This window comes from Benincasa hispida, chromosome 6, assembly GCF_027475165.1.
Source record: "Benincasa hispida cultivar pf3 chromosome 6, pf3_genome.v1.1, whole genome shotgun sequence".
Lineage (NCBI taxonomy): Eukaryota > Viridiplantae > Streptophyta > Magnoliopsida > Cucurbitales > Cucurbitaceae > Benincasa > Benincasa hispida.
The window spans coordinates 41,269,073-41,293,669 of record NC_143483.1 but is presented as its reverse complement, the minus strand read 5'-3'; the positions used below and the strand labels follow the sequence as shown (position 1 = coordinate 41,293,669).

General features: G+C 32.0%; 2 protein-coding genes across 3 annotated transcripts; both read left to right on the top strand.

Annotated features, from left to right (window-relative positions):
* Positions 1-736: 736 nt before the first annotated feature.
* LOC120079313 (protein FLX-like 4) lies at positions 737-6,662 on the top strand. The gene is made up of 4 exons (XM_039033465.2): positions 737-1,216; positions 3,586-4,147; positions 5,853-5,992; positions 6,139-6,662. Exons 2-4 carry the CDS (start codon positions 3,612-3,614, stop codon positions 6,393-6,395), a joined length of 933 nt encoding a protein of 310 aa, XP_038889393.1. The 5' UTR covers positions 737-1,216; positions 3,586-3,611; the 3' UTR covers positions 6,396-6,662.
* A 1,345-nt stretch (positions 6,663-8,007) lies between these two features.
* Positions 8,008-12,195, top strand: LOC120079056 (cytochrome c oxidase subunit 6b-2). Of its 2 annotated transcripts, XM_039033247.2 has the most exons (4): positions 8,008-8,131; positions 9,419-9,507; positions 9,622-9,703; positions 11,824-12,195. In XM_039033247.2, the coding sequence occupies exons 1-4, from the start codon at positions 8,123-8,125 to the stop codon at positions 11,875-11,877; spliced, it is 234 nt and encodes a 77-aa protein (XP_038889175.1). In that variant the 5' UTR covers positions 8,008-8,122; the 3' UTR covers positions 11,878-12,195. The 2 variants fall into 2 exon arrangements, with proteins under 2 accessions (XP_038889175.1, XP_038889174.1); XM_039033246.2 differs by lacking the exon at positions 8,008-8,131 and having other exon boundaries at positions 9,407-9,507.
* The last annotated feature ends 12,402 nt before the right edge of the window (positions 12,196-24,597 follow it).

The following is a 24,597-nucleotide window of genomic DNA, read 5'->3' as shown; positions in this document are numbered from 1 at the left end:
GTAAAATTTCAGAGTTTTAGTCTTTTGATTTAAAAAACTTCATGAGAGTTATATCCTTCGAATTTTCAGAGTGTCAATCTTCAATCTTCAAAGTTTCAATCTTCAATCTTCAGAGTTTCGTTCTTCCCTTTTTCCAAACCTCCTCACCAAAATGAAGGATAAGGACTTTATTTATAGAGTTATTCAAGACTTTGGTGAGCTTGAGCCTAATTGCCTTTTTGGGCCCAAAAGTTGGATTTGAGTTGGGCTAAAGTTTATTATGGGTCTAACATTTTCTTTTGCCGATTTTCTACTATAGGCTTGAATTGGATTGTACATCGGACTCGAGCAACTTAATTTGCTCAATCCAATTCCATTTATAATTTTAGGCTCAATTGGACTCTAGCCAAAATATCGAATATGGTTCATGTTTAATCATCGTTGAATTTGATCAAATCTATTGTTGTGATCATATAGTAAAAAAGAAAACACGTAATTGTTTCCAAAATTCAACTTAGGGCACACATTAATTCTTAATCAATGTTAAATTTAATAAAATAACCAACATCTACAAGAATTAGTTTTAGACAGTTTCTTTGTGAAAATGTATGTAAAGCCAAAGAAATACTACACCTAAATTTGAGTCAAATTCGAATTGTCAAAATGGATGTGGTAGAAATAATAAAAACACTAAAACCTTGTTTGTCCACATCTGGAGCATTTACTAATATTCTAAGTTGGCCCTTGCCAAAGGAGAGAATTGACATTTACATATGAAAAAGTCGTGATAACATGACAACATACACGTCTTACATTCAAATTTCTTTATTTTATTTGATCTATGTATAAAAAAAATTACAAATAGGAAAAAAATAGAAATTGGTAAATATTTACAACCAAATTTACTTAAAGAATGAATTCATATAAAATCTCTTAAAAAAAAAAAATAGAATTCAAACAAAATCAAATTGATGGAAAAAGGAAAACCCTAACTTTGTAATTGGGAGGGAAAGAAAAAAGGGGGAAAAAAAAAAAGAAAAGAAAAGAAAAGGGAAGTGGCTTTCTGTCTCAATTCTGTATTCTTTCAATGGTAGAGTTCATCTACAAATCCGTTTAACCTGAAGCGACATCTTCCCAATCTCTTCTGCTCTGCTTCTTCCCGGCGGCTATTAGCTTTCTGCCGGCGGTGACTCTTCATCGTCTCAATTTGCAATATCAGGACAAGAAAAACCAACTGGTTCGTCTCAATTTTGTTTTTCTCCTTCTTTTGAATTTACTTTTTGCGTATTTGGTCATCCATGGTTCTTAATTTGCCAATGTAAACTACCTTGTTTTTGGGTTTGTAGTTTTATGATATGGGGCTCTTTATTCTCGCATCCCATGTTTTTGGTATCGCTTTTACAGCTTATGGAAACTAGCAAGTTTGCTTAAAACCTGAAATTTCTGGGTTTCTCCTGTCAGTTGTTTTGAGATTTTTTAATTTCTTTGTATGGTATAGGGAATTTTTTGTTCATGTCATTGCGGTTTTGATCTTGAATATTAGTTTACATTATGGTAATTCGACCGAGTAAGCTTACTTTCGTTCTCTTTCTGTATTTAGTCACAAGAGAAATCAATGGTAGTGAATCGATTTTTTCGTTTTTGGTAAAAAAAAAACATTTCATTGATAAATAAAAATAGGGGAGAATCCCCAAAGACCTAAAGGTGATTACAGAAGAGTGCCAATTATTGACTAAAAAAAGATAAACTATAATGATTAAAAGGTTAATTGTGTTGATCTTCAATCTGTAATCTGTTTTCGGAAAAGGTTCGTAAGTGTACACTTATCCAATTCATGTTCGGTGAGGTTCCTCTATATTTTTTGTTCATCTTTAGAGCTTGAGTGATTTTCTGTGATCGGAATTGGGGGAAGATAGGGATTCTCTCGTCTTATTTTGTTAAGTGGGAGTTGGTCTTTAAAATTCGAGAACTTTGCTTCTTAAAACTTGGATCTCCAAACCAAATGGTTGAGATATTTTCCATTAGACCATGATACTCTGGCATACTATTACAACAAAAACTAATAAATATAGGCGCCAATCCGAAGGAGAAGACTCTAACTTGGTGGGTAATGTCGCTTTTAAGAGCTCAAAGAAAGCTTTTTCAGAATGTTTTGTCTCACATTATTTATCGTTTTAAACTGTTGAGTGGAAGTCGGTATTTGATATGTTTTTAGAGGGATCGATGGATTGATGGTAGTTCTTTTTAGCCGTTTTACCCAATACCCTCACCTTTACTCTCTCGCTATTGGAAAAAATGCTTTTATCTCACACTATCTTTACTCTACATTTCACCCAGTAGTCTGTCTTTTACTTCCAGTCCAGATGAGCTCCTGGCTGAAAGGTAGTTAGATGAGTTGACCTACTTATTGTATGAGAAGCACATATATGGATACGACACGAATCAGACACGGCGACACATCATTTTTTAAAATCTAGGACATGACACGACACGACACGATAAGGACACATTTATTAAAATATACATTTTAAAAAGTATATGTCATTTTTATACAAAAAGAAATTCAAAAGTAAATGGGTTGATGCCTTTATATGTTTAAAAAACTTAGTTTTATGTATTTTACAGTCAAAATTTATTATTATTGTTATCTAGGAGTCTTTTTAGCCTACTCAACAAGTGTTCTATACATGTCTAACACATTTGTTGTACTAACAAGTGTCCAACACATATCGGACATGGACACGCTAGCCAAACTAAAGTGTCCGTGCTTCTTAGCTTACTGTCGCTTCCCCATGGTTTTGTGTTGCTTCATGGCCCATGGATTGCAGGGCTTGGTCTCTTGAACTTTGGAAGGTGAAAGCCTAGAAGTCAACATTTTCTCCTGGTTGGTTGTGTTAAGGGAGAATTTACTCCTTTCCTGCTGTCCAGAAATTTTCCTGCTTGTTTTGGCCTTTCGGCCCCATTGGAGTGCATTCTCTATGAATAGGCTTTCGATTATATTTTTTTGGAGGTTTGTTGGAGCTATTTCCTGTTTGCTTCGGACTTGAGTAATTTGGAGCTATTTCCTGAAGAAGAACACAAGTGTTATTGAAGATCCTCCCATTCCTTGCCGAACACCTCGAGATGGATAATTTTTCCACTTGGCGATCCATTATATTAGAATAACTAGCATTAGGAATACAACCAATAATCAAATTTTGCCAAAGAGGGCCAAAAGCTTTAACTTGAAGGATCACCTCAAGAAACCCTAATCCATCTTATCAAAGGCCTTCTTTCTCTAAATCAAGTTTAAGGATCAAACCCTTTTCTTTTAAGCACTTCAATCATCAATAATTTCATTTGTAATAAGAGAAGCATCCATGATTCGTCTGCCTACTACAAATGCCATAGTGTTGAATACATCAACGTAGAGTTGCTCGTCTTTCAACTGGTCTGGCTGGAAAAGACTCTTTAAGAAATAAGTTTCTTCTCTTAAAAGTATCAAGTGCTCGCTTGATTTAGTTATGAAATAATGTCCATAATTGTGTATTCTGTTTTATGTATGTTTTTTTAGTTCAAGCATCTAGCTGTGCATTAAAGTGTGCATATCCTTTAAAATTTGTGCAGTGAACCAGTCTTCAGATAAATCATAAATGTCCACGAGGGAAACTCTTCAACCACTATACAATGGACGTCCTGTTAAGGCTCCAGGGTTGATGCGCCATGGTCCTTTTCCTGGATCAGATTCTGCTGTCAGCCACAAATCTCTTGAATTATTAGAGGATAAATTAGCTGTACAGACATCTGACATAGAAAAACTTGCAAGGGAAAATCATAAGTTGGCAACTGCTCATGTCACTTTGAGGCAAGAGCTCGTGGCCGCCGAGAATGAAATACAAACTGTGCGGGCACATATTCGAAGCATTCAGACAGAAAGTGATATTCAGACGAGAGTATTGCTAGATAAGATTGCAAAAATGGAAGCAAGTATTGAAGCTGGAGAGGGGCTGAAGAAGGACTTGCAGCAGGCCCACATGGAGGCTCAGAGCTTGGTCAAGGACAAACAAGAATTAACCTTCCAAATTCAACAAGCAACCCAGGAATTGAATAAAGCAGAGTCTGATATTAAGAATCTACCTAATTTACATGCTGAGCTCGAGGATTTGAGGAAAGAACACCAAAGGTTAAGGTGAGATGTGTTTCGACATTTTCTGCTTTTCTTTTACAATGTTTCTGAATTTTAGCATTTATTACATTACAACTATTTAGCTGAAACTTAATGCAATAATTATTTGGCCATGAACTTACTTTAGACTGAAATCAAAATACTAAATTCTTTATTATTACTTCTTTTTTCCTTTTATAGTGAGAACCCAAATTTTCCCACAACAAAGCCGACCAAAACCAGAGAACCTGACTACAAATACAAGAATAATTTAAAAGAACAACCCCCCCCCCCCCCCCCCCCCACTTTTGATAATAAAAATAAAAGATAATTACTAACAGTTTAGAATTTTAAGATTAAAAATAGATAGATGCGTTAAAATACATCCATTTTGATACTTTTTCTTTGACCTAACTATTCTTGCAAATTTTCTCAAATTTCTTTCTAGCTTCATGAACCACAAAAGGATTACAAATCCACCTTGCCGAACTATGCACCTTCTCCCTGAAAGGAGGATTCAAACTTACGTCCCATATAATCTTTATTCAGTAGTTTGGAATGATGTTTATCCAAAGAAGATTAAAATCTTCCTTTCAAAGCTTAGTTTTGGAGCTATTAATAAGGCAGATCGGCTTCAAAAGAGGCTCCCTTACTTTCACCTTTCTCCATCATGGTGTGTAATGTGTTCTTTTGATTTGAAGCATCCTGAACATCTTTTTGCACATTGCTCTGTTGCATCTAAGAGACATTGGGTAACGGCCGGGATGCTTTGTGTTGGTCCTTGACTTCGCCTAATAACATCTTCGATATTCTTGCACCCATTTTCGTTGGCCATCCATTCCATGCTGTGGAGAAGACTTTGTGACTTGCTCTCAAGAGAGTCTTCCTCTTGTTTCTTTGGGACAAATGGAATGAAAAGGTTTTTGAGGAATCTTTTTGAACCTTTGATTTTTATGGATGTATTGCTTTTTCATGCCATTATTGGTGTAATGTAAACACCATTTTTTCTTATTATATTATTTGTTCATCAATTTCTAACTAAAAAGCTCTCTTCTAATCACACTCATATAGGTGTCTTGTGTCTGGGTGCATCTACTCCTTTATTTCATTTATCAATGAAATCTGTCTCTCCTTACAAAAATAGAAATCCTGAATCATCCCTCACATGTTTAACCTTCGAAGAGATACCAAGACAGGTACCAAGACTTTGCAGACGAGACCATACACCTTGGCAGCCAAGCGTAAACATAAAAAGATGGTTCAAACCCTCAATGCTATGCCTACACGAGACTATAGTTTGGTCCAAAAGCAAGAGTGGGACTGGTGGTTCTCTATGAATTGTCGTGGGCTAGACTTCTCCTAGTATATGCTATGGTTTGGGGACAATCTTAATAGATATTAGTGAGCACATTATGCCCAAGTGAAGAGACATTGGAATGAATTGACATTGCATTAACATGAGAGTGGTTTTGAGATTGAGAAAAAATGAGACAGTATAGAATAGGAAAGTTGAAAAGAAGTAATAGATACTAGCTTTACTTTTCCAAAAGAAGTAATTGACATTGCATTAACCATTTGTTATGGCAATCGGTGTTTGTTGCTATGTGAACTGTGGCAACATTACTTCTGTTTCTATATGGATGAAATGCATCATTGATATTTGAGTTTCGATTGGAATTTTCAACTTAATGTGTTAATTCTTTTTTACATATATTGACTTGGTATGCAGAGGAACATTTGAGCATGAAAAAGGTAGGAACATAGAACAAGTAGAGCAAATGAAAGCAACAGAAATGAATCTGATTTCCCTTGCAAGAGAAGTAGAGAGGTTGCGAGCCGAGGTTTTGAACGTGGAAAAAAGGGCATATGGTACATTTCTTTTCTCACTTTTCAGTTAGTGACGATCTTACTTGAACATGGTCTTGTTCTATAGGTTGTATAGTGATCTTGAATTCTAAAGTTAATTATCTTTGGATGTCTATTGACACTTGCAATGAAACTATCTGCTTCTGTAGCACCAAATGCATATGGCGGCACGTACGTGAATTTGGATCCTTCATACCCACCTCACATGCCCGGAGCCAATGACTATGTTGACATGTATGGAAGGTCGCAAGTTGCAGTGCCTTCTGTGGCGCCAGGAGACAGTCAAATTCCACATTCCATTGATCATGCCCTGGCCAGCACTGGAACGATTGCGGGTGTGGCTGCCCCCATTGGTAGCAGTGCTGCCTGGGAAGCGACATTTGATCCTTCCATTCCTCGAAGGTGAGTGTGTGAAGCCATGATCACTGCTTCTTTGTTCAGATTAGCTGCCTCAATTTGTTAGTAAAAAAGTACACACACACTCTTTAGTTGAAATTTTCTCCCTGTAACACTTCCAAGTATTATGCAAACACATACAGAATACCATCATGTTAACAATGACATTCATGTTAACAAGTTCAGTTATGGTGTATTTGTAGTGATCAACTTCAGTTGATTGACTGGAATGAAATTAGTGAAGTTGGGAGTAAGATTATGATACTATTTGGATTCATTAAGTGCTTAAAAACATTTCTTTTTTGCACTTGAAACAATTTTTTAAGCACTTAGAATTTCTATCCAAATAGGCCCGTGCCTTCTCACATAGAGAACTTTAAAATACATATTGTATGCAATGTGGTTATACAAAATTGAATTGTTTGTCACCTATTTTTACTTGCAGAGATCTCACACTACTATGCAATAAATATTATAATGGGATCATCTAACACTAGAGTATCTGTTCTCTTTTTAAATACGAAACTGAAATCGAGTCCTTTAAGAAAGGTAGGGGTGGTATAGCAAGATTCACGCATCTAATTCGGTAGAGAAAGAAGGGTATCTATCCATTCATAGTTTTCTCTTGTTTATAAGAATATCTTCTAATTTATACGAAAGAGAGTATCTTAAAAGTCTATTCAAAACATGGATTTCTAGGCGTTAATCAACAATTTTGGCTCTGCAGGATAGCGGTTTAGTTTTTGGAAATTAAGTTTATCAACACGATTTCTACTTATTGATTTTTTGTTTTGGTATTTACATTTTAGGTGTCTTAAAAAACCAAAACAAGTTTTGAAACCTGTGAAAAGTAGTTTTTAAAAATCTAAAAACCAAATGGTAATCAAATGGGGTTTCTGTTTTGTTTTGATTAAATGATATTTTTGGTTTCTAAGCTTTCTCGAAAGTAACTGTTTAGTACTTATGTAGTAGGTAACAATTTAGTTCCTATACTTTGAAATTTGTAATAATTTAGTCCCTATCATGAAAAATCTTTTCAAAATTAAGAGTTAATCTTTATTGTGAAATAACTTAGTTTTTAAAAAGTGATTTCCAATCAATTTATTGTGCAAGAAATTCTATCAAATCTTGATGCTATATTTCACAACAAAGACTAAATCGTTAAAATTTGTAACGTATATAGATTAAATTATTTCTTACTAAAGTTAAAAAAACAAGACTCTATTTGGTAACCATTTTGTTTTTGAAAATGAAGTCTATGAACACTATTTCCACTTCAAAATTTCCTCCCTTTGTTATTTACTTTTCACCAATGGTTTAAAAAACCAAGTTAAATTTTGAGAACTAAAAAAATAGTTTTCAAAAACAAAAATAAAATACCGAATGATTACCAAATTGGACCCAACTTATTAAAAATTTAAAATACATGGACTAAATCGTAATCTGTAGAGTTCAAGGACTGAATTGCTAATTTTATAAAAGTTCAAGGACCAACGAAATATATTTTTAAAGTTTTTCTATTTTAAATTATTCAATAATTGTAAATTAACGGGCTGTCTTGATGGGCCAACGGAGGCCCATATAGAATTGGCCCTTTTATGAGTCTTTTATATGATTTCTCTGAGACAAAGATTGAACATTTTCTCGTTCAACTTAAACTGCGCCTTCCTCTACGTTACAATTACAGAGTCTTTCGTTTGATCTCCTCAATTTCTTGGAGCTTCAATACGTTCAGTCATGGCCGAGGTAAGCTTTGTTTTGCTCTCTTTCTGTGTTCAGTTGCAAGAAAAATCAATGGTAGTGGTTCGATTTTCCTTTCTTTTTTTTTTTTTTTTTTTTCCTTTTGATGTTATGTATTTTTCATTTGCCTTTTCCAATCATTAACGGTTCCGATTTGGATGCAATATTCGTTCTGTATGAAATATGATTGCGTAATGCTTGTTTTGTTTGGATTATATGTAAAATCTGAATTATAATTTATGGAGGAATGGTGTTTTTGCTTTTTCGTCGATGCTCCTGCAAATCAGCTTCATTGGTCAAAGTTTCCGACGTAATCGTAGGATTGAGATTTCGTTAGAGTTTTGAAGATGGATTATGCCCTAAATTGGATTATGTTCTGCGTGTGACGAGCCATGAAATTCTTTGGACGCTTGGTGGATTTATTGCTCGGAGTCGTCAAACTTTTATTTGTTACCCTTTGTTTCAATTTGGACGCAATAAGACACTGGAAGCTGCAAAACTGTTAGGGGAAAAATTACTGCTTTCATTTAAACGGGAGGTAGTGGTTATGAACTAAGTAAAACAGCCGGAAAATGTAGAAGAAGAATGCCTTTTCTGATGATGTGGTTAATTGAAGTTTGGGAAGGAAGGAATTCTTGCTTATAATTGAAAAACCTACGAGTCCCCTTTTTAAATTGTCCCGTCATTATCAAAATTAAGACTCATATCATGAATACTGCTGCTCTAGAGAGCAGAGAATGAACACGCTAAATCTCACACTAGGGGAGAATGAATTGGTAAGGCAACAAGGATTCTGATTGAAAGATAACTGATATATTTGTAGAAAATGAATTTAGAAAGAGGAGATGCAACGCCATTGCCAGTTCAGCATATTCTTACCCATGAAATAAATGTTCATGAGTATCTATTTTTCATGTATATTTTATGTCTATCCATGCTTCATCCATGACATTGTCTACATGTTGTAGATAATGTTTCTTGCTGTTGTTAATAACTGAAGATTGTAACCTAGAGAAGTCAGTTTGCATCCTGTTGTTTGCCATGAGTTGAGGTATAGAAGGCACAAGATACTTTGTTAAATGTTGTAATGTGTGGGTCTCTCATATTAGAAGAATGTTATTGGGAAAACGATTAATAACTACCCATCCCATCTGACTGAATGAAAATTTAATGATGTGTATTAAGTGAGTATTTATAAGAAGGGTGGTAATCGTTCATCAATATGATCCTCTTCACTGTCCTTTTTTAGATTTCTTTTTTATTTGTTCTATTTCTTCTTGTATGTCTCCTCAGATTGAGCTGAAAACAGCACCTGCTGACTTCCGATTCCCTACTACAAACCAAACCAGGCACTGTTTCACTCGTTACATTGAGTTCCACAGGTGTATTTTTCTTACAACTTGGAATGAAAGTTAAAATGGAAAAATGAAAAAGGTCTACAGTCTTCTCTGCTTCCATAGTTTGTTCTCCCCTTAAATATGCGAAACTTGCCACAGGTGCCTGACAGCAAAGGGTGAGGAGTCTGGTGAATGTGAGAGATTTGCAAAGTACTATCGTGCTCTTTGCCCTGGTGAATGGGTGAGTTTTTTGTTGCATTTGGTTTGTTAAAAGTGATAAAAGTATATAAAATTTTTCTTATCCTAATTTTCCTGCTCATATTGATGCAGCTCTGCTAACATTTAGGTGCATGGCCTTTTTGCCTTTTTTTCAATATTAGCATTGCTTGAGTTTTTTATGCATATGCTCTAGATTGGATGCTAAGTTCCAATCATGAAATATTCTCTATGAACCCAGGAAAGATCTTCTTTTGATATCTTTGTGTCATGTGCCATTAGATCACATGTTTGTAACATTGTTAACTACTGAAGCTATTTTTGCCTTGAAATTCATGTATAAATTCATGTATGCAAGTATATGATTTCATTCGAATGTTCATGTATGATTTATCGTGAGCTCCAGATCTCTTGTATGCTTTTGATAAAGTGATTTAGCCAATTACAGACGTAGGATTGATATACTTCCTCACATATTAGGCATAATCTTTATTCCGGTTAATGAGTCTTGAGGTATCAACTATTAGTCTGAAACTCGAGAAAATTAAATGCAGGGATTAAATAGAATGACCTCATAATCTAATATTGTCTCAGAATTAAGAAATTCATTGTATTTATTGTGCACTAATAAGACTTGTGAAACTTTTAGCTGATAGTCTTGTTTGCACTACATTGTATAGAAAAGCCAAATGAACAGAACAACTAACAGAATATTATTTAAACCTTTATAGACTCTGCACTCCTAAGAAGCTCCCTAGGAAAAGAAAAGGGAATGGAGCTCTCTAGGTGACATTTCCTCTTCAGACACTCACATGTAGTTGTGGGTAATCAATACAGGAAAGTTTTTACATAACCTTTTCAAATCTAAGGTAAGAAATTCAGTTTATCTAAGGTAAGAAATTCAGTTTGGATTTCGAGTTGGAGTTTAAAGGAAGTTATGTCTAGGGGAAGTAGGAAGTCATAAAGTTGATATTTGCTGGGCGAGTTGAAGATCTTGGAATGTTTGGAAGACTACATCATACCGTTGAGGGTCTGATGAACCATAAAGTGTATGTAGAAATTAAGAAATTGATAAATACCCAAGAAAATATATTGAATTGTTATGGTTGGCAAAAAGTGGAAAAAGTTTGTGATTGTTGTTCTGGCAAATGAATGAGCATTTGGGCAGCAATCAACTTGGATGACTCTAATTTCTTGGAAAGAGTGTGACAGTGAAATGGAAATCAGTGGATGATAGAAATGTTGGTAGGGTAGAAGTTAGAAATATTTTAGGGAATAAAGGGTATATTTATCGTCAGCCACAGAGTGAGAGGGGATGGAGATAAATAATAGTTTAGTTGGTATAGGCTTGAATGAGGTGAGCTCAAAGATGGGATGGTTTAGATACCTTCAGTTATTTGGGAGTAAATTGTAGTTATTTTATTCCTGTCTTTCAATGTCATTTCAGTCCTTAGGTTTCTATCAGGTTGGGCACTAATATGTGAATTTTTGTTGATGTTGGAAGATTACAATCAAAATCGTACAAGTCTAGGACCACAATTTAAAAAATGGGTAGATTAGAGGCCTATTTGAATTGACTTTCTAGGCATTTAAAAACACTTTTTCTTTGACACTTAATTAAAAACACTTTTTTAAGTACTTAGAAAGTCAATCCAAACAGATGCTAGATATTTAGGAACCAAAACTGCATCTGAACTTACGAGTTTTGTAAATAATTCATAGAGGATCCTGTCACTAAAAATAGATATCATGTATTGTGTGCTGATGCGTTAGGACCATCCAATTTTCTTGGATAGTGTTATACTTTTTGTTAAAGGTGCCACACGAATGTCTGCACTGTAGTTCTATAGGTTGGTTGAGTCTATCAGCCATGATTACACGACAAGAAATGGGAATATCGTATCTGTAATTCTTTTTTATCATACAAATACTGATTTTTCTCCATGAATCCTTCTTCCAGCGTTTTTTTTACCTTCTATTCTAATATTATACCTTCAATCCAGAAAAGTGCAAGATCTGCTTTGAACCTCTGCTTGTTGATATGCCTAATCTTATTCAATAATCCTCCTCGAAACAGGATGAAGCCTATTAAACAAGCCTCTTCGATATGATACATGCATGTTATTAACCGCATCTTTTCTGCAGGTCGATAAATGGAATGAGCAGAGGGAGAACGGCACTTTCCCCGGCCCTCTTTGAACGAATGTTGATTGGCCAGAAAGCACAGATTGTGAATTTATGCTTGTTCTCAAGTTCTATCAAAAAACTGTTTGGGAGTTCCATTGTTTTTCATTGCATCTGAGAGAATAATAAAGGATAGTCATTTTGTTTCATGTCTTTCTTGGGTAGTTATGGCTCAATTGTTGATTGTGGACAGGCTGAATTGATCCCAATGCCCCTTGCCATTTCTCGATCCTTTCTCGTCCATTCGACTTCTGTTCAGATCGTTTTCAATCTTCTGTGTAATTAGATCTTTATACCAACTTAATCTGCATTATTTTATTGTTGGTTTCTGAAGAAGGTTTCTTTTAATTTTAGTTTAGAACAGATGAAAGCAACGATGGATGAGCTCCAAACTGGACGGATGAGGTTGACAAATGAAGGCCTCAGAAACGTATGAAGCCGAAAAATTATGGATCGTAAGTTCATAATAATTTTAGTTGAATTAGAAAATGAAAAAATAGGTCAATTACCATTTAAGAAAATTGCAAAAATCACTCTAATGTATTGTGGTAGTTGCAATTACATCATCAAATTTTCGATCGTAGAAATTAGACACTCAAACTAATACAAATAATGTAGAGATTGGACCTCAAATGACAATGATCGACTTGCCAAATTTATACGATTATTACAATTTCTATAGTTATGTAAGTTTGGGGGTCCAACAAATAATGGTAGAAATTGGACTTTAAATGATAAAAATTGAATCCTCAAACTTATACGATTATTACAATTTCTGTAATTATGTAAGTTTGAGTGTCCAATTTTATTATTTGTATAAGTTTGAGGGTATAATTACAATTACAATTATCTCATACTAGGTCTTAAATATCTGCAATGTGAGACCGAAACTTTATATTCCTGCCATGAAATTAAAGGTTGCCATAAGAATTTATGTTGGTTGGGATTTGGATTTGAGTGAAATTTTCCAATTTGATACTAGAAGGATACAAGTTAGGTAGGTATAAGGATTAAAATATTAGTGTGGATATCATCATGGAGATTCAATTTTATGGATATATCAGTAAAATATTGATATTAGGGCATTCTAAACAAAGAAATATATAAGAATGAACAAGGTCATATTTGGTATCCATTTAGTTTTTTAAGTTAATAAGCTTTACATCTATTTATAAGTTTCCTAGTTTTATTATCTACTTTCTATCCATGATTCAAAAATCAAGTCAAATTAGTTTTTAAAAACATGTTCTTTATTTTAGAATTTAACTAAGGATTCAAGTGTTTTCTTCGAGAAACGTAAGATACTATAAAAATGAAATTAAAGAGACAGTAAGTATAAATTAAAAAAACAAAAATTAAAAACTAATTTGTTCACAAAAATCCTTAGCAAATGAAGCATTCAAGCCCTCATCCCTCAATCAATAGTTGGGAATATCTTTGGGCTAACAATCGATCTTGAGGCAAGGAAAGCGAACTTAGCAATCTTTAGACAAGCGAGCTCTAATACTTAATATCCCTCAACCACCCAGAGCCTTAATAATTGAATTCTATTTACTTTCAAACTAAGTAATAGATCATATTATCAATATTCATAATCATATTAAAATTAATAAATGATTATTTGTTATGTTTGAAGTGTGTATTTACAAAAGATAATTGAAAATATTGATTATTTTTCAATGCGGACGTTGAATCCTCCTATTTATGAATATATCATTGGTTCAAAAGGTTATGTTTGTAAAAATGGGTCCATGGTTTGAAAATAAGATTTTATTATTGTTATTATTATTATTATTTTGTTTCCTTTCTTCCTGTGAGAATAAAATACAAATTTGTAAGTTGACATTTATTCTTTAAAATTGAGCCGTGTGTAAAAAAATATTATACATATCAAAACACTTTATATGAATCTCTTCAAAATTATGTCAAAACATTATGATAAAGTTTAGAGTCAGCTGATAACGTTCAAAAAAACATTCGAATGTGTCAAAGACTTATTAGATACAAAATTAAAAGTTGAGATATCTTTTAGATACAAAGCTAATAGTTTATAGAACTAACCGACATAAAATTATAGCTTTCTCAACCATTTTTGTTTTTAAAGAACGAACAACCTTCCCTACCTTCCCTATTTATTATTGTTTTAGTAAAAGAAATCTTTATTAAAATTTATTGATATCAAACAAACTAAGCTATTATTAAATAAAATAATATAAAGTTTTTGTTGTATTTTTTCTGAGTATACACAAATGGGATGAGAGTAAAGGGTAGAACTTCCAACCTTTGAGCTATGTTTATTTTAATAATTTTTTATTTTATTTTAGAATTTTGGTAAAATAATTTAAAAATAATCATAATTACTTCATTTATATTACAGATTAAAGTTAACAACATTCCCGAATTCCTGATTTCAATTTTAGACAACTCTTAATAAACATCATGAAAAAGAAATATATATTCACAGATCGATTTTCATTAAAAACTCCAACCTATTCAAAGTTTGTAATAGGTAAAAGAGAGTAAAAATAAAGATTTAAATCCTATTTTGATCTAAACTTTGAATATTATTCTATTTTGGTACGTAAATTTTAAACAACGTTCATTTTAGTCTTTGAGCTTTTAAAAAAAATATTTATTTTGGTCACTACTATTAAGATTTTGTTAACTTTTAAACATTATGTGTGATGTCTTAGATGACTAAGCTGCTAAATAAGTTAGTTATGCTAAAAAAAAATATAGAGTTTCAATTTTGAATTATGTAGTAAAGCGATTTTGTATAGAAGATCTCAAATCATTTTCTGTCCAAGATTTTGATGGTTCATTGTTTTGGTACGTTGGTTGTCGATATTTTATTTCCATCTTGCTTAACTCATGTTAGATATAATTTCATTCTTAAACAGAGTTTATCTTTAAATAATTAACATTATTTTAATGATAAAGACCAAAATATTCGATTTTTAAAAATTTTAAAACTAAAACAAACATTTTATTTTAATTTTAGAGACCAAAATAGAATAAAATCGAACTTAAACCAAAAATAAAATAAGTTAAATCGAAACTAAATGTCTACAATTTCGAGGAAGTGGAAGCATTGTGTTTGATGTGGTCAAAAGATTTGAGAGAGAAAGGGGGAAAATTACAATTTCCCATGCCTATCCATCAATTTCTTTTTTTTTATTATTATTATTTTTTATTTTTAAATTTGTTATTATTTTATTTACAAATCCTTCAATATTGTTTTGGGGCTTTGTGAATTAATTATAAGGAAACCCATTAGCTGATTTTTGTTTCTTTCCAATTTTTTAAAACCGCCATTGGTGAGTTGAGTTGAAGACCAGGAATCGCATGAAAAGAAGAGCTTTCTCAAGTCAATGAACCTTCTTTCATTGGCTGCCTTTCAAATTCAAAACTTTGGAGTAAACAACAAAATAGTGTTTAAACTTTAAACATTAGGCCCGAATACGTCCACTAGAACGTAATAAATCAATGATAATCGATCTCAAAAAGTAATTTGAAATGGTGTTTTATTTTGATTACGTTTAGAATTATTTACTTGTGTATTCACATCAGGAGCTCAAAAAGCACAATCTGATTACTGTTACAGTTGTTGTTATTGTTGCAACATGAGAACGGTAAAATTTGTCACAAGTATTATTATCGTTACCGATAGCGTTTGACTCTAAATGGTAACAATAACAGTCATATTAAATGTAATAGATTCATAATTTTCAGTAAACATGATAAAAAAAAATTCAAACATGTTTGTGATTCGATTGATCTATCAATAGAATATCGTTATGATTATAACAATTTGCATTGCGGATTGGTAAACGTGTCCTAAGATATATATTATGTTTGCTTTGAAAGGAAGGTTAAAAGTTTGATAAGTTGCCTTAAAAACAATTAAGATTTCCTTACATATATGCTACACTACCTACTTTGGTAGGAAATCCAATTTTTTTTTAAGTATACAATTTTTATTTAGTCTCTAATGTTACATTTTTACTCTTATTTCCAGTTTCAACTTTTATTTAGTCTTTATTTTCAAATTGTGCACTTTTATTTTACTATTTAGTTTTGAGTTTAGTTTCCGTTTGGTCCATAATTTATAGGATTTTGCACTTTCACTCATGAGTTTAGAAGGTCATCGATATTAATTTTAGTTAATTAATTTATGATAAATTTGAGGTTTAAGTTTTAAAATTGATTTTAATTGAAATGAAAAATTAGTGAAAATTAATTGATAGAACACGGGATAATAAGTGAGCATTTATGAAAACACATCGGTAAAAATATAACATTTTGAAACTCAAAACTAAAAAGTAAAAAGTAAAATAATAGAACTTTAAAATATAGAGATCAAAGGAACACTAAACTCAAAATTACTCAAAGATAAAAGCTTAATCATTTAAAATTTAGAAACTTAATGAAAATTATATCCGTATTCGAACTATATTATTCTCTTTGTTTAATAACTTTACTTTTATTGATAATTGATCAATAGAGGCAACATAAACTCAATTCAACATTAAGAGGGTGTTTGAGACAAAGAGTTGATAATTATAGTACTCGGTTATTATAGTTGAGTTATAATAGTTTGTGGTTGGGGTGTAGATTATTTTAGTTTGGGTTATAATAGTATGTGTTTGAGGTGAAAACTATTTTAGTTTGAGATGGAAATAGTAAACACTATAGCAATGAATAAAAAAAAATGATGAATATAAAATAATAAAAATTGTAGTAAATAAGAAATACTGTAGCATATAAATGTTTTGAAATAGTGTTGATCGTAGTTAATTACAGACTACAAAATAGTATTTACTAATTTTGATAGTTCTTATTCTAAACCTACCCTAAGAGACTGGAACTTAACCTTTCTCAGGGTTTAAATTTGTATAACTATTATAAAGGCAATTGATTTCCTTACTTTGAAGTTTAGTTTATTTTGTTTTTTAGTGGAGTAGAAGAGATGTTCCATTTTTCCCCCGTCAATTTTTTATCCCTTAAGAATCATCAACTTAGTATTAGTATGAAATTGCATAAAGAAGATCATCAAATAAGTAGTTGAGATTTGCATTTTTTAAGTAGAAATACCTCTCGAATGTATATAGATTTGAACCTTCAAGCTCAAGAGAATAAATACATGCCAATTACTATGTACTATGTTCGTTTTAGCTATTGAGTTTTACATTCAATTTTTTATTCTCGAAAGTACAATTACATTTTTGAACCTTAGGTTTTGGATCTAGTTTCCATTTGCTCTTTAAGTTTCAAAATGTTACACGTATGATCCTTAAGTTTTGAGTTTGATTTCAATTTAGCTTTAGGTTTCAAAATGTTACAATTAAAAGTGTAAATCTCGAAATCTAGGAACAAAATTGAAGTAAAACTCAAATCTTTAGTGTAAAATTGGAACATTTTGAAACCTAAGACTAAACTAAAACCAAACTAAGACTAAAAGTGTATTTTAGGTATATATATATGACTAAGAATTTAGCTATAAAGAGATGACCCAATAGATCGTTCAAGGAGAAGGACTTTATTTGGCTAAGTATAGTGGCCGATCTACAGGCTCGATCATAGAGTTTGAGAATGTCGACCAAGTATATTTTTTTCATACGCTTGGGTTTTTACATCTCTCTCCTCAATCTCTCACTCCCATCATGTCTCTTTTTAGTATGACCAATAATGTAATAGAAATCTAATTTATTTTAAAGATTTTTTTTTGTTCAAAATGTTGATGTTTTTATGTAGTTAATTTTTAATTTATACCTGGATAACTTAAAAAAAAAAAAGTGTAAAGGCAATAATATCATAAGATAAATAAATTTCATGGCATTTATGAGATTAAAATATCTCACGCTCAACTTCATGGCAATCTCCATCTTCCATCTCCTTGATTTGCTTATAAATCCAACCATTCATGATGATTAGTAATGGCTTTAATAACTCCAAAAATTAATTAGCAATTGAACATTACAAAACCTACTTCCTTTATAACGAAAAAGACCGGTAACATTTGAGGTATACATTAAACTCTTTACTCTCTAATTCTCTAAATCATTACTGGCTTGATGGTCAGAGTGTCGATGACCAAGTACCACACCCGTGCGAGTTTTTTTATCTATTGTGCAGGACCATCGTTCAATTCATCTTAAAAATTACAAATTTACTGTTGGTACCAAATTTGGTATCAACAAGTGTAATATTTTAAAAAATTTGAAGACTAAGTAAAAACTATGCCCAAAATGGAGAGACCAAAAATAGAGTGTATCTTCCCCTTAATACTCTCTTTCCTTTTTTTTTTTCCCTTAAACTTTAGGCATCTAATATAGGAGAAAAAAAAATATTAGGATTAAGTTGACTTTTAATCTTGGACCACGCTTGGATCTTCTGGGATGACTTCGTTTTTAATAGTTAATAGATATTTTTTTTTCAATGATTAAAACTCGAAGTACATTAATTTATTGTGTCTACCAAACCTATGCCATTTGACGAGAGAAAAAAATTATTATTTAAAGAAGACTTTTGAGTTTATCCACTTGAACAAAAATGCAGGTAAAAAAACTGTCAAATTATTTATAAAAATAACAAAAAAAAAAAATCCGATAGATATTGATAAACTTCTATTAACGTCAATCGATGATAGACTTGTATAAGTTTCTATCACTATAGTATCAATGATAGATTTTTATAAATTGATAGACACTATTAAACTTCTATCGGTTTCTATCAATGATAGACTTTTATCAACATCTATCACTGACAGACACTGGTAGACTTTTATCAGCTTCTATCAGCTAGTGTCTATCAGTCTATATCAAAGAAGATTACATTTTTCTATTTTGTGTAAATAGTTTCCATTATTTTTCTATTTTTGAAAATACCCAAAAATAATGTGATATAGCAGATAAAACATTTTTTTAGACTATCAAATTAGAAAATATTATTGAGCGTGAACTAGAAAAAAATTGAAATGCAACTTATAATGTTTTTAACAACATTCTAGTTCATAGAGTGTGACCATAGTTTCTCAATGTATCCTAATTTTCCCGAAGTCTCGTTGTTTTGTAAATATACACATTGTTTATTGAATAAAATAAATGTTATTTAATTATGACATTTACTCATATCCAATAAACAAAGCTCCTTGGTTATCTTATGTGAACTTAAGCATGTATATGTGATATACAAGTGAATCATGCCTTAAGTGATAACCTAAATAGGTTTATAGTATAAGGATTAAGGTGGGATACCTGATCCTAGTGACACTACGGATACGACCTGCTTTGTAGAGGTTTGCAAGTGTTGTAAACTACTACAGATGGTAGATCCTAACCATTCATGTGGAGACGTGCAAGCGGGGTGTCCTATACAAAGAGTTTGTATAAGACCTGGACCACGAGATGATTAGACTCTGTATATAACGCTGTTGATACTAGAGACTTCCATCTCACCTAAACGACCATAGGTGACACGATCTCAATCCTGCATGTTTTGAGAACTCTTGCTTTTGAGGACGGTCCTTTGATTAGTATGGATGAAAATGACCAAATTGTCAACTCAATATGCCTACCTTTTTGGGGACTTATCTAATCTGGGAGCTGGGAACTCAATCCATAATATGGAATTCATTCATTTCTCGAAGTAGAGATAAATAGAGAGATTGCTCCCTTAAGGGCTGATTCCGGGCTTAAACATAGTGGCCACAACTTCTCTTTGGAAGAGAAGACTCAGTCATAGTAGGACTATGACTTATGTTCATTAGAGAGATCAGTGGTACTTAAGAAGGCAGATGTAACTACAAGGGCATAACGGTTATTGGCCCAATTGTACTTACGAGCGATTTGTGAAGGGTTGTCACACTACTGATTGGTTAAGATGGACACATAATATATATGTGGCAAGGAGAGTTCAGCTATCGGTCTTTAATGGAGTGCTTGACAGTTAATGGATGATGGATCCTGTGACTAAAGAGTTTAGTCAGTATTCACGTACCGTTGGAGCTTTGAGCTACAGGTCCATGAGGTCTCCTTGATAGCTCAATGGATTCAGTTGAGGATCAGTTCTTGGTGTTGATTTAAAATGTCCAAATTGACAAGAGGTATTTTGATTATATATGATATAATAAGTATGATGTATGAGATACATCTAGTGGAGGATTGATGTAAATGAGATTTACATTAAGTACCATGGAATAGAAAAAGAACTATGGTTTATATGTTTCATGAGATGAAATATTAAAACTATAGGTTATAAATATAGTATAAGTTGGTTATCAATTATATTTATAATAATATTAATTATTGGATAATTAATTCTTTTTCTTTAATAACCAAGTGAGTGAGTGGTTATTGGGTTCATGGTAACCGTGAGTTTAAAAGAAAAATGGTTTTCCTATTTTGAAAAGAAGTTTTACAGAACGATTGAAAAAGTTTTTGAGTTTTTTCTCTCGGCGCAAAGAAACTCACGTAGTCATCAAGTAAATATGGATTTACTAAACGACGGCTGGGTGAGCTAAACGTTCGTGCAATATTTACTAAACAATCACATAGTTTTACTAGACGATCGCTTGCCTGAAGTAAACGATCGTGTAGAGTCTGTAGGCGACAGACCGAGCTAAAGGATGAGTTAAACGATCACATAGCTTTATCTAAATGATTGGACATCGACCTATACGATAGGACTCTGCCATCTCCCACTTGCCCAGTCATGTACGCGATCGGTGTTTCCTCCTTCGTCTGCCTCATACCAAGTCCGAACAGAGCCCACCCTCTGGATTCTCATACCGAGAATACCAAGGTAGCTTGTTGGTGTCAGACTTGTCTCGACACCGTCGAGGTTTTCTGGAGGCTGTTCGTAGTGCTGTGGAGGCTGTTCGTGTTGCTGAGGAGTTCGTGACCGAGGCGATCATTGAGGACGAGCGTGAAGTGTTCGTGCTATGTTCGTTGCTGTGTTGCGGTCATGTAGATCAAGCGTTCAAAGTTGCTGTTGTTCGAACGTTCGTGCGCAATGGAGCGTGGAGACGCTTCTGCATTTGTTCGTATGGTTTTTCCTTTTGTGCATTTGTAACTTTCATGCTGTAATTTTTGTATGAATTGTATAACCGCTTGTTTGGAAGTCGACTGTAAAAGTAATGTTCATTCATGACTGTGATTTGGAATTATCTTTCTTCCGCTGCTCATGGAAATCTCAAGTCCGATTTCCTTCACTTTTAGCACTTAGGGGTGTTTGACTCGCCAACATGAGTTGAGTTAAGTTGGTATAATATACCAACTCATTGTTTGACCCACCAACTTTAAATGTTGGTGGAATTGAGTTGTATATTTTACCAACTCACCCCAACTCTCCCTTCTTCCCATGTTTTTAGTGACTCTACCCATCGGCCACTGTCACACTCCAAGAACTAACTCCAGGCTCTGACAACCACCTCCCATGAAAATTTCAGTGACGAAATCTGGACTCCGATAACCACCTCCAATGACATCTCCTGCGTCCAACTCCAAGCTCCGACAACCTTCACGCGACCAACTCTGACAACTAATTCTGGCCTCCGGCAACCACCTCTGGTGATCCAACTTCGACGATCACTTTCGCGCTACCAACTCCGACGACCAATTGGCTCCAACAACAAACTCTGATGACCAACTCCGATAACCACCCACGACTACAAATTCCTATGAAAATCACCCTTGATGATCACCTTTGAGTGAGCAACTCTGACGACCAACTCGGGGCTTTGACAACCACCTTCGACAAAAAACTCTGACAACTAACTCTAATACCACTTTCATGTGACTAACTTCGGGCTCCGACAGTCACCTTCGACTACAATCTCCAGCGAAAATCATTTTCGACGATCAACTTCGATGACCACTTTCGCCCGACCAACTCCGTGATTCGAAAACCACCTTTGATGAAAAACTTCAACAACCAACTCCAATTTGCCTTCATGCAACCAACTTCAGGCTCTGACAATCACCTTCGATTACAAACTCCAGAAAAATCATCTTCAATAATCAACTTTGACAACCATTTCCGACTACTATAAGACTAATGACTGTTAAAGTATGTTGTAAGGTTGTTTATTATATAAAAAATATTATTGTGTCTATATTAAGTGCAATATTTATATGTAAAAAATTGTAAAAAAATATTTTTATTTAATTGAATTCACATATCAAATGAGTGTTAAGAATATTTAGATGAAAAGTATGTAACATATGACAAAAAAAAAATCATGAAACATTTTTCAGCAAAAAATAGTGAAAAATAGAGATTTGTTATCTAATGATCCTCGAATTTAGAGGAAATGAAAGTGAAATCGTTGAAGAAATGTAGTGACATTCTATTGGTTGTTATGATGATGGGGGAGATTTAATTAAAAAAATCTATTACATAGTAAAAATATAAAACAACAATAGGAAGAAGAAGAAAGAAGAAGATGATAATGAAATTCATGGAGAAAAATTAGCTAGAATCAAAAGTTTTGATTTCACTTTGGTTTCTCATTTATTTAAACATATTTAATTTGAAACAAAGATGGGTAGAATTATTGAATAAAAAAGTTTCAAACCAAAAATAGTAATCATAAAAGCATATTATTGAATAAAAAAGTTTTAAAAAATTGTATTAGATACCCAATATATGAACTCTGTACCCCAAACACAATGAACTCAGATCAAATAATTCTGCACCCCAAACACAGACATATGAACTCTACAAACATATGAACTCCAGACATCCTATTTCAACTTTGCGCCCTAAACAGCTCCTTAAGTTTTTAAATTTGATTTCAATCTAGTCCCTAAATTTCAAAATATTACAATTTCATCCTTGAGATTTGATTTAGTTTCATTATTTTTCATCACTATTAATACTAATTTTTAAATGTCACTTCATAATTATTTTAAATTAATTAATAGACATTAATACCAAAGATTGAAAGTCAGTATTTGATAAAAAATCAAAATTAAAAGTGTAAATCCAACTTAAGGATCCAATGAAAGTAACACTCAAATTTCAAGGATAAAATTGTAAGATTTTAAAACATAGGGATTGTCTAAAAGTATAATATTTGAAACCAAAGGACTAAATAGAAACTATATTCAAAACTTAGGAACACAATATATATGAGATTTTCAAAACTAGAAAAATAAGAAAAACTATATACATAAAATAACAAAATTTCAATTTTCTTTGATAGAGGCTGATAAAAATTTATCAGTGTCTAGCCGTGATAGAAACTGATAGAAGTTTATCACTTATAGTGCTGATAGAAATCTATCAATGTTTATTATTATTTTTTCATTATTTCTGTAAATAATTTGATATTTGTTCTATCCGTGAAAGTTTTTTTTTTTTTTTTTTTTTTTTTTATATATATACTATGTTGATATATATATTTTAATATTGATTCTATTGGAAAAAAAGATTGACAATATAATTTGATATTTCTCAATTTCGAAAAAATTAAATGAAAAAGATTTTTTTAAGAAAAAAATCTCAATCACACAACATCTTTGTGTTTTAGTATTCCATTTTGATCATTAAAAAATAAATATTAAATGATATACTGTATACAATGAATCAAAAGCAATTGGGATATTGCTTAATTTCCACTTGCTAATTTTTTTTTTACAAAAAGGGAAAGAAAAATCCCACTTGTTGAATATATAAAATTAATTGGAAAAAAAAAATACATATTTACTAAAAAGAAAAGTGGAGAAATTGACTTCTCTAAATTACTTAAATATCTCATCATGCTTAACCAATGAGATAACATTTGGTGAGAAAAGGCACATTGCCCTTAGAATAAGTAATATAATAATTAAAAACATAAAATGTAAAAAAAGAAAAAAAAAAAAGGGTAAATTCCCTCCTCCCTTCCTTTTTTTTTAGCAAGAGGGTAAAATATTGGGGGGAAAAGTGGGTAAAAAATTCAAACCAACCATCTAAATAATCAATCTAAAAAGTAAAATATTTTGGTGAGGATATTTCCTAAATAATAATCAATGCAAATTTATTACTATTGTTTCTTTCATGGAATTATTATTATTGTTGAATTACACATTTAATTTCAACTTTCAGTTGTCTGTTTATTTGCTTTATAACATTTGAAGGATTTCAGTTTTAATTAAAAAAAAAAATCAGTTATATTTTCAGTATTATGCATATATTTAATTTAAATCTTATCATCACTGTAAAATGACATATGCATTGAATAAATTTTATTTAATATTTGGGCATTACAATGCATTAGAGAATCGGTCAAAAGAATCAGAAGTATGAATTTCAACATGAACATATTTCAACGATCATAAAATACATATTCTCAATCAAAGGTCAAAAGAAATATGAATTTTAATGTGAACATATTTCAACTGTTATAAAATATATATTCTCAATCAAAAGGTCAAAAATTCAGTCCCTTGCAAAAATAACAATAGTTCCTTAAAAATTTAGTTTTATATTTTCAAACTTGTAACAATTCAGTCCATACATTTTATAATATGACTATTTAATTAGTCTTTGTACTTTAAATTTGTAATACATACAATAAAAAAATTTTGTTCCAATTTTTTTTTTTGTCACATAATGAATTACTCTTCAATAATTCTTTAAGTATTTGATCTCTATTAAGTTTATCAATTTACTAGGTAAACAATCTAGTTAAATATTAAAACTAATTTCTACTATAGGAATTAAATTCTTATAGGTTTAAGATATATAGAC